The 15,813-nt window shown below is 34.4% G+C and overlaps 1 protein-coding gene across 10 annotated transcripts in view; it reads left to right on the top strand.

The window, feature by feature from the left end:
- LOC114330194 (adenylate cyclase type 5) overlaps positions 1-15,813 on the top strand; it is a 1,795,244-nt gene that overhangs the window by 1,538,739 nt on the left and 240,692 nt on the right. For all 10 annotated transcript variants that reach the window (XM_050641848.1, XM_050641851.1, XM_050641852.1 and 7 more), the window contains one exon: positions 2,694-2,791. In XM_050641848.1, the coding sequence (XP_050497805.1) occupies positions 2,694-2,791 (98 nt within the window). The remainder of the gene's footprint in view (positions 1-2,693; positions 2,792-15,813) is intronic.

The following is a 15,813-nucleotide window of genomic DNA, read 5'->3' as shown; positions in this document are numbered from 1 at the left end:
TTTCAAGGCTTCATAACTCGATTAAAAATTATTATTATGAAATAAAAAAAGTGACAAGATCAAGACTCAAATACCTTCTTCAGCGTCCTGCAGAGATTTTTGTCATTATTTGATTACAAAGCTGTTATTTTTAGTTATTAACAATTAGCGGTATAGTCCAACTGCATCGTCGCCCCCGTTAGCTGAACTATTTCGATTCGATTTTTTTGCACAAACTTACTCAAAAAGAGGTCTCTATAACATATCCACAGGGTGCCGGGCGGTGCCGTGGTCGAAAAATATTTTAAAACATTTTTATTAAACAAATTCACAAAAATGATTTTTTCATTTCCGACAATTTTTTTTAGATAATTTGGGTCATTGTGAGTAAAAAAGGTCTCTAGTCATTTTTCTCTAGACTTGACTGTTGTCGAGTTATACGCGATTAAAAATTTGAAAAATGCGAAAATGGCCATTTTCAAGGCTTCATAACTCGATTAAAAATTATTATTATGAAATTCAAAAAGTGACAAAATCAAGATTCAAATATCTTCTTCAACGTCTTGAAGAGATTTTTGGCATTATTTTATTACAAAGCTGTTACTTTTAGTTATTAACAATTAGCGCTATAGTCCAACTGTATAGTCACCCCCGTTAGCAGAACTATTTCGATTAGATTTTTTTTGCACAAACTTACTCAAAAAGAGGTCCTTATAACATATCCACAGGGTGCCGGCCGGTGCCGTGGTCTAAAAATTGTTTAAACAATTTTTCGACCACCGGCCGGCACTCTGTGGATATGTTATAAGGACCTATTTTTGAGTAAGTTTGTGCAAAAAAATCTAATCGAAATAGTTCCGCTAACGGGGGCGACGATACAGTTGGACTATACCGCTAATTGTTAATAACTAAAAATAACCGCTTTGTAATAAAATAATGACAAAAATCTCTTCAGGAAGCTGAAGAAGGTATTTGAATCTAGATTTTGTCACTTTTTGAATTTCATAATAATCATTTTTGATCGAGTTATGAAGCCTTGAAATGGCCATTTTCGCATTTTTCAAATTTTTAATCGCATATAACTCGACAACAATCAATTTTAGAGAAAAATTACAAGAGACCTTTTTTGCTCAAAATGACCCAAGTTATCTAAAGAAAATTGTTGGAAATGAAAAAATTATTTTTGTGAATTTGTTTTAAAAAAATTGTTTAAAAAATTTTTCGACCACGGCACTGCAAGGCACCCTGTGGATATGTTATGAGGACCCCTTTTTGAGTAAGTTTGTGCAAAAAATCTGATCGAAATTGTTCCGCTAACGGGGGCGACGATACAGTTAGACTATAGCGCTAATTGTTAATAACTATAAATAACAGCTTTGTAATAAATTAATGACAAAAATATCTTCAGAACGCTGAAGAAGGTATTTGAATCTTGATCTTGTCACTTTTTGAATTTCATAATAATCATTTTTGATCGAGTTATGAAGCCTTGAAAATAGCCATTTTCGTATTTTTCAAATTTTTAATCGCGTATAACTCGACAACAGTCAATTTTAGAGAAAAATGACAAGAGACCTTTTTTGCTCAGAATGACCCAAATTATATAAAAAAAAATTTTTGGAAATAAAAAATTATTTTTGTTAATTTGTTTAAAAAAAATTGTTTAAAAAATGTTTCGACCACGGCACCGCCCGGCGGAGCACACTAGTTCGCTCCCATGGTCAAAAAACCCTCTTAATTACATACTAGTTCGCTCCGAAAACCATAACCTAGTTCGCTCCCGTAGTTAAGCGGGTTAAGTATTTATCTATTCTATTCTAGGAAAATTAATATCAGGAAAATTGGTACTGTGACTTTTGTATTTTATATTAGAAATTATATAAAATATTGGTGGTTACCTATTTATATAAATACAGTGATAAGCGCGCTAATAACCAGCATTGGTAGCATTGTTTAAAAAGACTCATTCTTTTAAACAATGATAGTATTGTCGTATTAGAAAGGGTGGGTTGTGATTGCGCGCAGCGGTCAAATACCTACTGCGGTTCTCTCACTCTAATACCCGTAAGTTAGGTTTGGACCGAAGGGTTATGTCTCTCTCCTTTTTGACCTTTGCGCGCAATTGCTATCTGCCCAATACAAAGTTTGAGAAATATTTATTAAAAATTTTATTAATAAAATGTATCAAAGTATCTGCTTTATGAAGGCAACATTATCTATTTAAGCTGACCCTGGCTATTCATTATTATTCATTGTGTACCCAGTAAAGACATTATTCAACTGTCTTTTCTAAGAAATATATGGCCGGAGCGAACTTACCTATGCCCCTTTTCTGTGGGGTATTAAAATCTGACCGCCGGAGCGAACTAGTATACGCCCCCGCCCGGCACCCTGTGGATATGTTATAAGGACCTCTTTTTGAGTAAGTTTGTGCAAAAACATCGAATCGGAATAATTGCGCTAGCGGGGGCGACGATACTGCCCGGTCTATATTAGTTTTCACAGGATTCGAAAAAAATGATTCCTTATTTGAATAGCATTGCAGCCGAAAATACGTACCGATCCCCTTAAACGAATTTTAAAATCACATTTTAACTTCTTAAAAATTTCCATAAATAATATTTAACTTTCATAAAATCCTACTGTTTCGGTTTACTACTCATGTAAAAACCCAACATGTAATGATTTTATTTACTCGTTCTATTTTGTTCTAGGATACGTCCATCCCGTACCACAATCACCCAATGAATGGCAACATCGCTAAAGAAATGCGGATAATGGGACACGGATCACAACACGGACATTCATCGAAGTAAGTTTGTTACCGAGAAGATTGAATGGGGATCAACAGAAAGTAAAGGGGAGGGAAATGTTATTGTTAATGGTAGGTGGTTTGATATAAAGTGTGCAGAAGACACTTCAATACGGTTGATAGATTTTGGGATGTCTCTTGTTTTCGATCCTGACAAGATCAGAAAGGAAGTCCCTTATACTAAATGACGTTACTCACATTATTAGTTCTAGGGTTTTTAGGGATTGAGGTGTTAATGTTGCGAAACAAAAGACGTTTTGAAAAATGTGTAAACTTTAATTACAAGTTGTTTAGCAGTAAACATCTATCAACGCCAAAGTATATATGTATATACAGGGTGAGTCACCACTAACGGGACGGAAGGTTACCTACAGCAAAATGGTAAAAGATATGAAAACATTTTTAAATTAATATACTCACGGACAAAAATATGACATGACATGGATATATGCATTTTTTAAATTTTTTTTAAGTATTTAGCAATCTGTTGGGTGTCAACAATAAACAACAGTAATGAAACATATGCATGTGAAATGAAATTTTTAGGGCTGCTATCCTTAGCACCCCTGTATCATAGGAATGAGATTTCTTCTCCGAATGCAATTTTTTCAAGTATCACATAAATGCTTAATCTGATCTGGGCAATATACTGGCCAGTATAATTTTTAAATCGAAACTCATTAAGGTAAGTATTTATTATGCTAGCGACACGAAGACGTGCATTAGCACCAATATGGCTTTCAAATGGCAAAACATGATCTTCTAAAATTTTTTTAATGTACGTATTAGTTGGCATTCGCCTAATCACCTTCACGTGTTCGGTATGTCCTTTCAGAGCAATACCGCTCGGTTGCACTATGCCGCCACCACCAAAACTAATGCGTGCTAATGCTCTGTATGAAGTTACAACTGACATACTGTTCGCCAACTCTTCTGTAGACGAAGTTTTGTAACTCTTGCTTTCTTATAGTGAACGGGATGCCAGATGTAACCTCATACAGAGTGTACAAGAATTCATCTGTACTCAGTAGATATATCTTAAAAACACCCTGTAATTATCTACGATAATTACTTTCAGTTATTTATGTCATCATAACAATATTACAACCTTCATTCGATTATACAAATATTGTTATCCTAGATCACGATTCACTAATAATTGCACAGTCAATTATAAACACTTTTCATGGTCGATGCTGAATAGGCATTTCTAAATATATAAACAGCAAAACTATAACAAGGGAATTTTATTATTATATTAGACATTCGTCATTCTATTTTGTGATCAGACGTAATATTTCCACATTAAAGATAGTGTCTCTTTTTCTTCACGAGACGTTCTTTGGGTGCGGTGCTACCAGCTTATGCTAATGCGAGTGTAAATAAAACAACTCAACAAGTAAAAGCGTATCAATTATTCCACCCCTCGGATAAGGGATAACCACCCTCACCGGGAGAAGATAGCCTTAGTGCCCAGGGCTGTCATATGGCGATCCAAGACCAGGCGAGAACTCAGAACTAGCAGTCTAGAACGAGAAATGAGAAAACACGTCAATGTTCAGGCACCTAGACCACCTTAGACAACAGTGTGGTATGTAAAATGGATGGAGACATCAGGCCGACGCGGAGCTGAAAATGGAATAGTATGGAGATGGAACATCGTGGGACAATGGACAATGGACAATGCTATGGAACGTGCAGCGAGGACTTGTGATACGAACAAAGACGTGTAAAAGTGGTAAGTCCATATTAGCTATTTTTATGGTATTTCCTGATTAATATAAAGTATAAAGTATAAACATTATGTGCTACCTTAATTACATTAATATATGTTTCAAGTTTACCTATTTTTACTTAATTATTCTATTCTATTACCAATATTTATCAATATACAAAGATTTTTTTTACCCTCATATTAAGTTATTATAGGACGCAATGATACAATTTTATATGATTTTTTACATATTTATCAACGTATACTTTATCCTTGCTGACTTTTATTCATTTATTATTTGACTACTGATTTTTAGTACATTTTTGCAATTTTTATGATTTTAATATTTGCTATCGTAAATATACCTATCAAAATAAATATACGATATATAACAAATCTACGCTATATGCATAATACATTTAAATTATTATTCTAACTACTTATTTACAAGGGTTAATATAACGTTATTTATTTTTGAATTTTTTATTACCACTGCAATTTTTACATATTTTTACCATATATTGACGTATTATTTTATCTCCATATTTTTTTACTATATATCTATATACTACATATCTATATACACCGTAAGACTATCGAATTTATATTTTCGCTAAGAAGTGCAGAAGCTGGCAAAAAGAAAAAAAAAATATGTATAAATGAGTAGCAACAAAGTTACTTGGGAAGATTTTGTCAAAATAGTTGAGGAAATTGCACAAGAAATAGACAGGCAAAGCAGAAGAGTCTTAAAGAAAAAAGTTCCGAAATCTAAGGAAATAAAGGAAGAAGTGACGACACAGCTAATTAAAGCTTATAACAAGTTCACGCAATTGACTAGGAAAAACTGGGAAGCACTTTCGGACAAACAAAGGGAATCGTGCAACAAATATTTTGGAAAAATCAGAGACAAAGTTATACGATCATTTCAAGCAGTAAATGTGAGAACAGTGGTTCCAAGTTCAATACATCAACCAATCGACAAGGAAGTTGAAGAGGAACAAAGCGATGAGGAAATAGAAGAAGGAAAAAGCGACGAGGAAGGAGAAGAAGAAATAATTAACGACGGAATAAAAGAGAAAAAAGGTGACATAAAACAAGATATAACAATATTAAACATGGCTTTGACAATCAATGAATTTTTGAATATCGCAAGCAAGATATTGCCCAACGAGTTCGATGGAAGCGCAGGGAAATTACAACCATTTTTAGACGCATTAGAACTACTTGGAAAATTGGCAGAAAGTCATGAAGACACAGCTGTAACGCTAATAAAAACGCGACTCACCAATAAGGCTAGGAACCTAATAACCACAGAAGATACGATTTCACGGATAGCTGAAGCACTAAAGAAAGAATTAAAAGGTGATAATCCGAAGAATTTAATAGCCAAATTAGCCAAAAAAAGGCAAGGGCATAGAGATGCAGCAGTGTACGCATCTGAAGTGGAAGAGTTAGCAGAACAATTAAGAGTAGCATACATAGCGGAAGGAATGCCACTTGACTTAGCAAAGAAATATACGACGGAAGCAGTAGTAACAACAATGAAACGAAACGCTAATGCAGAGAAAGCTAAGCTAATACTGGAAGCAGGTAACTTTACATCACCGCAGGAAGTAGTATCTAAATTTTTGTCGATCGATACGACTGAAGAAAATGCACAAGGAAGAGTCTTAAATTATAGGACAAACTACGAGAATAGGAGAGGACAGCAGCAATACAGAAGAGGATACCATAACAAATATGACAGAGGAAGAAGAAATAACTTCGGACAACGGAACGAAGGAGAAGCAACGGACAATCAACGAAATTATTCGAACAGAGGATACAGACAATTTAACAATCAAACATACAGAGGAAACCAGAGAGGCGGACGTAACAGGAATGTAAGGTTACTAGAAATAGAGGACAGTCAAGAAGAGCAAGAAAACCAGCAGTTGGGGTTTTGAATGAACAAGAAGTTGGAAGCACACAGGCAGAAATAAAATATAACATTTACAACTTCGACCTAAACCTAACGAACTTTGTACGAATGAAAACAGGAATTCTTGAAAACACAAGCACTTTTATCATAGACACAGGAGCTGACATTTCAATACTAAAATGTTCACAAGATTTTATGAAGGAACAGGTGAAACCAAACACAAAGGCGAAAATAAAAGGAGTCACTAAAGGAGAGTTGCAAACAATGGGAGAAGTTGAGACAACACTCGAAGTAAAAGGAACTCGATTCGAACACATCTTTCAATTGGTAGAACCTAACTTTCCAATTCCAACAGACGGAATCATTGGGAGAGACTTTATTTCTAACTTTCAATGTATACTAGATTACGCAAACCTTAAAATGCACATTAAAGAGGACAACGATTGTTACATTAGTACGAAAATTCTGGATAATATAGACAATGACACCATAATAATACCGCCTAGATGTGAAATTTACAGAATCGTAAAAATTTTTCAAACGTTAAAGAAAGACAGGATAGTGGAACAGCAAGAAATACAACCAGGAATATTCATAGCAAGAGCAATTATTTCAAGTAATAATCCATACATCAAAATTTTGAACACAACGTACGAAACCGTAAATGTACACGCAAGCACAATCAGGACGTTGGATATTAAACTATTCAATATATATAGGCTAGTCAACGACAGCAAGGACAGAAAAAAAGAATTACGAGAATCACTGAAATTAGACATACCAGAATACATACGAGACAACTTAGTATCGTTATGCGAGGAATATTCGGACATATTCGCCCTAAGGCATGATATGTTAACCGGTAACAATTTCTACGAACAAAAACTAAGAGTTAAAGACCAAACTCCGGTATATATCAAGAATTATAGGACACCTCATGCGCAAACAGAGGAATTAAATCGACAAGTACAAAACCTAAGAGACCAAGGAATCATAGAACCATCTATATCCGAGTACAACAGCCCAGTAGTACTGGTACCGAAAAAAGCTATAGATGGAGGAAAAGCATGGAGATTATGCATAGATTTTAGACAACTGAACAAGAAGTTAGTTACAGACAAATTTCCATTACCAAGAATAGATTCGATATTAGATCAACTAGGAAGAGCAAAATGGTTTTCAGTTATAGACTTAATGTCAGGCTTTCACCAGATACCATTAGAAAAATCATCGAGAAAATACACATCGTTCAGCACAGAAAATGGAGCATTTCAATTTACCAGATTACCTTTTGGATTAAATGTAAGCCCAAATAGCTTTTCAAGAATGATGTCAATAGCATTTTCAGGATTAACACCAGACAAAGCATTTCTTTACATGGACGATATCGTAGTAATTGGAATATCCGAAAAACATCACTAGACAACCTGAAAAAGACATTCGAGACATGTCGAAAATTCAATTTGAAACTTAACCCAGGAAAATGTCAATTCTTTAGAAGGGAAGTAACATATTTAGGACATGATCTTTCTCAAGAGGGAGTATCACCAGACAAAGCGAAGTATGCAGCAATTGAACAATATCCGACACCTCAGACAGCGGAAGAAACAAAGAGATTTGTAGCATTTTGCAACTATTACAGACGTTTTATTAAAAATTTTGCGGAAATATGCAGACCACTCAACACAGTATCGAGGAAAGGAGTAGAATTTTCGTGGACCGAGGAGTGTGAAAAAGCATTCAAAAAGCTTAAAGCATCTCTGACGAAACCACCAATTTTAAAATATCCTGATTTCAACAAACAGTTTATCTTAACAACAGACGCATCCAATGAGAGTTGTTCAGCAATCCTAAGTCAAGATTACAACGGAATTGACCTACCTATAGCATATGCATCAAGAAGTTTTAGTAAAGGAGAATGTAATAAACCTATAATCGTTAAGGAATTACTAGCGATTCATTGGGGAATTAATTATTTTAAATGTTATCTATATGGAGCACCAACATTCAAAGTAAAAACAGACCATAAACCTTTGACACACCTATTTGCAATGAAAGAACCAACCTCAAAACTCACGAGGATCAGATTAGACCTAGAAGAATATGACTTCGAAATAGAGTATATAACAGGGAAAAGTAACTACGCAGACAGCCTTTCAAGAATAACATTGCATCAACTAAAAAACCTATACATAGACAACGCCCATATACTAGCTATAACAAGAGCTCAAGCAAAAGAAAAGGAGAAAGAAGCAAGACAAACAAAGGCTGAAAGTGAACTCGCACTACAGCCAGAAGCCACCAAACAGACAGTAAGGAAGGTACTAAATAATTTAGAGGCGCATAGACTACCAATTTTGTCCTTTGGAGCAGAACTAATCTCACCAAGACTGAGCATTAGGGCCAAAAACAAAATAAAATGCAGCAAAATCATAGCCACAGGATTGAATCGTTTCGATTTAAACCAAGCGTTGGTACAGCTTGATAAGCTGGCGGTAGAGAATGCAGTACGTAAAGTAAAAATATACGTAAATGATATTATTTTTAAAATGTGCACAATTGATGAATTTATTAAAGAAGGAAATAAAAAATTGAAGAATACAGAAATATACATATGTGAAGTACCAGAAACAATAAAAGATGACAAAGAAAAACACAGATTAATAGGAGAATACCATAATCACCCGATGTTCGGAGGACACGTAGGGAATAACAGACTAATTAAGAAGCTAAAGGCAAGATTCCGATGGAAAAATTTGGAAAAAGACGTAAGAAAATACGTAAAACAATGCCACAAATGTCAAATTAACAAACCGAAAAGAACACGTGTCGAAGAGTTCGTGATATCGGACACATCTTCCAAACCATGGGACATAGTATACATAGATACAATAGGTCCATTCACGAGAAGTAATGAAGGTAATAAATACTGTATCACAATGTTGTGTGAACTGACAAAATACGCGGTCAGCATACCAGTGTGCAATAAAGAAGCAGAGACAATAGCAAGAGGAATCTTTGATCATTTCATACCAACATACGGACTCATGAAGCAAATAAGAACAGACCAAGGCACAGAGTATAAGAACGAAGTAATGCAGGAATTAACAAAGCTATTAAAAATAGAACACAACTTTTCAACGGCATACCACCCACAGTCCATTGGAAGTTGCGAAAAACTACACAGAACGTTGAACGAGTACGTAAGAGCATTCATAGACGAAGACAGAGAAAATTGGGATGTGTGTTGCAGAATGTTCACATACTGCTACAATACAACCCCTAACGCGTATCATGGATACACACCGTTCGAACTGTTATATGGCAGGAAGGTTAACCTGCCGGAAGACCTTACACATGAGATTCAACCATGTTACAATATAGATGCCTACTACAATGAGTTACGATACAAACTACAAAGCGCACACGAGAGAGCCAGAACCTTCTTATTAAAACACAAAAAAGAGCGGCAAGAAAAGAATAAGCTCAAAGCAACACCACAACACTTTAAAATAGGAGACCTAGTCCTTGTAAAAAGGGAAGAGAATGGTAAGTTTGATAGTCTTTATGTAGGTCCTTTCACGATAACAGAAGTAAATAACGTTAATTGTAAAATCAGAATAGAAAACAATAAAATCAAGGAAATACATAAGAATAGATTATATGCTTACAATCCGACAACACAGTGAGTGACAAGTGTTACGAAACAATGTTGTTAAACGAACATTTTATATTATTTATGTATTTGCGTAGGCTTAGGAAGTTTGTATATAAAATAAATTTTTTGTATTGATTACAACACAGTATGGGTTGGTAGCGCGACTTGCAAATTTCCCTCCCCGTAGTCGGAAAATTCCTAAAAAGGGAAGGTGTACAAGAATTCATCTGTACTCAGTAGATATATCTTAAAAACACCCTGTAATTATCTACGATAATTACTTTCAGTTATTTATGTCATCATAACAATATTACAACCTTCATTCGATTATACAAATATTGTTATCCTAGATCACGATTCACTAATAATTGCACAGTCAATTATAAACACTTTTCATGGTCGATGCTGAATAGGCATTTCTAAATATATAAACAGCAAAACTATAACAAGGGAATTTTATTATTATATTAGACATTCGTCATTCTATTTTGTGATCAGACGTAATATTTCCACATTAAAGATAGTGTCTCTTTTTCTTCACGAGACGTTCTTTGGGTGCGGTGCTACCAGCTTATGCTAATGCGAGTGTAAATAAAACAACTCAACAAGTAAAAGCGTATCAATTATTCCACCCCTCGGATAAGGGATAACCACCCTCACCGGGAGAACATAGCCTTAGTGCCCAGGGCTGTCATATGTGTTAATTTTGGTGGTGGCGACATAGTGTTATGGAGTGGTATTTCTTGGAAAGAAGATACCGAACTTGTTGAGGTGATTTGGTGAATGACAGCTGATATGTATATTAAGAATATTTTAGATCATGTTTTGCCATTTGCCAGCAATATTGGATAACAAATTCGAGTTAATGCACCATGACGCAGGTCTTCATATCGGTAGAATAGGGAATACTTACCTTGATGAGAGTCAATCTGAAACGAAATAAGCGATGGACTACCCCAGCTAATTGAAATAATATTCGAAAATATTACCTCAATCATCCAAGATAGCCATCGTTACACCCTTAGCTTAGCTTAGTCACTCAGGTGTGTGTTCGTCTTGTCCTAACCTTAGAAATGAACTCTGAAATTCAGAATGGAAGCAAACAAAACAGTATTTTTAACTAATCATGTTTATTGTTCATAAAGATATAATAAAAATATGACTTCGTAAATTGCATTAACAAATATATTCAAATTCTTGCCAAAAACTAACAATTCTGGATTATACTTATGGCTTTTGGTAGCTGATGGTAACTTCTTGATGTCGTATGGTACTGCTGCTGGTTCTGCAACGGGCTCTGGCGACGTGGATGTTCTGGGCCACCAGGCCTACAGGTGTTGGTTGGTTGCAGTCTAGGTGGAATTCATTGCAGTCTGGATGATTTTGTTCTCATTGTTGTATCGCCGGCGATTGAGGATTGTTGAAGCTCCCAGAGGGAGGACTGATCTTATTCCCAAAAACTATAAGATAAAAACACACATATGAACAATCAAGAAGTTAACCTTCGGATGACCAAGCGGGGGAAATTGTGACCCCAGCGTATGTTTTTCTTTAATAAATTCAAAAGTATTTTCAATTTTTAACTCATTATTTTTTTATTTGACTTTAATATCATTCTAGATATCCTCATATTTTGAAATAAAAAAAATTCCCTATATTTTACGAATAAAAAATATATTCTGAAGTTGATGTTTAGTAAAATAGCGTCTATTATGTGTAATTCCAAGTAGTTTTACGCTAATGACGTCGACTTTGCAAAGTAACAAGACACTTACTCAACATACACACTACACATGACACTAATACTCATGTTGTGACTGGCTGAATGACATAAAGTCCATGCCATAAAAAGAAATTAAAAAAAAAACTTCATTTTTTTGTTAATTGTCATTTTTGACATTTTTGACCTGGGGTCATTCCCCCCCTTGGTCATCCGTGTAACAAAAAAGGTTGGTCATCGGAAGGTTAATAACCAAATTGTGCCGTCTGCCATTCTAATCGTCAGAAAGAGTAGCAGATGACAAGAATAAATTAAATGGAATTTAGATGAGGAGAATAGTTAAAATTTTGATTACTAAACATGCATATATGTAAATTAAAAAGATAATATATTTAAAACTAAAATATCAGAACACATGCTTTGACATTGGAAGTCAGGTTAGATATAAAAAACATTGGAAAAACTGTTAGATGTTGAACTGTGATTACAAAAAAAAATTAATAATGATTTCTTACCCCAAGAGAGTGAAAGTCTGGAAATAGATAGGGCCTTATGGGCCCATCTCTTATTTTTTTGGGATTTTGTGTCAGCGAGTAGGGATAAAGTGACACTTTCATGACAGTGCGACATCGGTGGTGAGCATGTTCCGTATTGAGACAGATACTTACAGAGTAAGAATGTAACGGGGTACGTTTAGTATGTTCAATCGATGATTTAGATGAAAAGAGATATACGCTCCTGGCCAAAAAAACTGGGACACCTTAAAAATGGGTATTTTTGATCTGTCGAATCTCCTAAACCTGTTGTCCGATTTTAGTTATTTTTTTAATATGTTATAGCCCTATTCCCTAAGAATATGGATGTAGTATTAGTGTTGCTGAACAGGTAAATGTCATTGTATACCGGGTGTAACAATAATACTGTGCTTTTTACTGAAAGTTAGTAACACCCTGTGGAACATTCCAGCATTTATAAAATATTGAAATTAAAACTCAATTGTAGCCTTAGCCTTTCTTAACATTCTGCTTTTTGACTCATTCACTTATGTTGGATAATGAAAAAGTACTTTGACAACTAGCTATATTCTTCACCAATACAGGTTGTTTCTAAATAAGTGCGACAAACTTTAAGGGGTAATTCTGCATGAAAAAATAATGACAGTTTGATTTATAAACATATGTCTGCAAATGCTTCGTTTCCGAAATACCGGATGTTAAATTTTTTCTTACACACTGACGATTTATTTATTGCTCTAAAGCCGGTTGAGATATGCAAATGAAATTTGGTGGGTTGTAAGAGTCAGTTATTGCGCATTTTTTGACATACAATTATGTATTTTATATTCACCATTGGCGTGCATGCGGGTCATATTACCCGGTCATATTACCTGTATGCACGCCAATGGCGAATATAAAATTTTTAACTGTATGTCAAAAAATGTGAAATAACTACCTCTTAAAACCTACCAAATTGCATTTACATATCTCAACCGGTTTTAGGGCAATAAATAAATCGTCAGTTTGTAAGAAAAAATTCAACATCCCGTATCTCGGATTTGAAGCATTTGGGGACATATGTTTATAAAGCAAACTGTCATTATTTTTTCATGTACAATTAACCCTTAAGGTTTGTTGCACTTATTTAGAAACACCCTGTATCGATGAAGAACATGGCTAGTTGTCAAAGTACCTAACTTTTTCATTATCCAACATAAGTGAATGAGTCAAAAAGCAGAATGTTAAGAAAGGCTAAGGCTACAATTGAGTTTTAATTTCAATTTTTTTTAAATGCTAGAATGTTCCACAGGGTGTTACGAACTTTCAGGAAAAAACACAGTATTATTGTTACACCCCGTATACAATGACATTTACCTGTTTAGCAACACTATTACTACATCCATATTCTTAGAGAATAAGGCTATAACATATTTAAAAAATCACTAAAATCGGACAACAGGTTTAGGAGATTCGACAGATCAAAAATGACCCATTTTTAAAGTGTCCCAGTTTTTTTGGCCAGGAGTGTAGTGAATAGAAGATAATAAAAGAGGGTAATAAAATAGGATAATCAAAGAGGGCGCCAACGAGTTTTTAACAAAGAAAACTGGTAAAACAAATAGAAGAAAATTATTGTTAATGAAATATTAAAGAAAATAAAATAAAATAATTATTTAAAAATCAAATATCACAGATGTGACGTTTGTAACGTTACAAATCTAAAAATTATATTGGCCCCCATATCTTCTTCAAGTGCCATCTCCGCGACGGAGGTCGGAAATCATCATAGCTATTCGGACTTTGGAGACGGCTGCTCTGAAAAGTTCATTAGATGTACATCCGTACCAGTCTCTCAGGTTGCGCAGCCACGATATTCTGCGTCTCCCTATGCTCATTTTCCTTGAATTTTTCGCCGCATAATGAGTTGGAGCAAGCATCCCTCTCCACGTGTAATATGTCCGAGATATTCTAATTTTCTGGTTTTTACTGTATTTAAGATTTCCATTTCTTTGGCGTCCATATGGCCCATATCAAATTTAAATCCGATTATACCATTTATACAATACTTCAAAACATCACATCATCACATTCCCAAAAGAAATCCTATTCCTATGACACTGATGGCAGCACAAAAAGTTTTATTTCATACGTTAATTTTAGAATATCCAATATTTTTGTCCGTGAGTGTATTTATGTCAATGAAGAAATTTCTGAAAGTCGCCAAATTACTTTTATGCACGACCGGGCGGTAAAGTCCATTATCATGTATACATTTGACGGGCGTAAAGTGCCATTTTAGCGCCCGTGGGCTTCTTTATCGCCCGCCGGGCGGTAATGTTAGATGGCGGGTGTTATGTGGTTAGTATAACACAAAGTATTTATTTATTGTATTTTATTTTAATCAAGGAATTATAACTTTAGCAATCAAACATAAGTTTCCTACATCTACAATTTTATATTTATACCACAATTTGAACAATTATTTATAGAAATGTTAGGGTTTGCTCTCTGTTGTAAGTTATATTTTTAAAAGTAGCTTACTTTTATCATGAGATATAAATTATCTAGAGCATTTACCAAAAACGATTATATTTCTTCTCTGGTTAGAATTTTGGATTTCTTTGGTTTAACCATCTGATCTCCGTTTTAGGAATGTTATCGATATTGAATATTTAGCGATATTTATATTATTGTGCAAATTTACAGTTGCCTTTAACATCGAATAATATGACCATAGAGACGACGGCTTACGGCATTTAGACTTCTCCAGAAAATACACAAGAAATACATTTTCTATATAATTACCGTCTTTAACATTCTGCAATTTGCACCAACTAACAAATTCATCGTAGACCTTATCGTATATTTTCTTAGATTTAGCGGGTAGTAAACTTAATTTTGCATCTTCTGCTGCTTTAAAAATTTCCGGTGGTGTTCCAGAAAATGTTTCATCGTCACTAGTTTCCATTATAAAAGAACTTCTTAAAAAATGTGTTATGAAACTTTCAATACGATAAATAATGGCGACTTACTATTCTTGGCTTATTTACTTGTTTGCTAGGGTAACGCGAACATAGGTATAGAGATTACTGTTCTATCATATTATTATTTCTTACACATATTTCTTTCAATATGACATTTTTTATTAACTAACCAATACAAATGATTCGGTGAACTGTTATACAGGATGAGTTTTAATAGATTGAGCTATAAAATTTATGGAACTTTTGAAACGGTATTTATAATAAATTGCTCGCAAAAGGTGGAAAGAAAAAGAAGCATTAAAAAATAATCACTAAGACGATCGTGCAAGGAATTTTGTATCTTTATTAATAAATGATCATTAAAACAGTCGTGCATAAAAATTTGTATGTATTTCAGGCGTAAACACTGTTTATGGACCTTACGTGTTAATAGCCCTCGCCTATTGGCTCGGGCTCTTACTTACACGTCGCGGTCCATAAACGCCTATTTTACTTATAAATAACTATTATGTATCAAGAGTCAAGAGC

This window comes from Diabrotica virgifera, chromosome 1 (genome assembly GCF_917563875.1).
Source record: "Diabrotica virgifera virgifera chromosome 1, PGI_DIABVI_V3a".
Lineage (NCBI taxonomy): Eukaryota > Metazoa > Arthropoda > Insecta > Coleoptera > Chrysomelidae > Diabrotica > Diabrotica virgifera.
The sequence above is the reverse complement of the archived record's forward strand: the minus strand, read 5'-3'. Positions and strand labels throughout refer to the sequence as shown.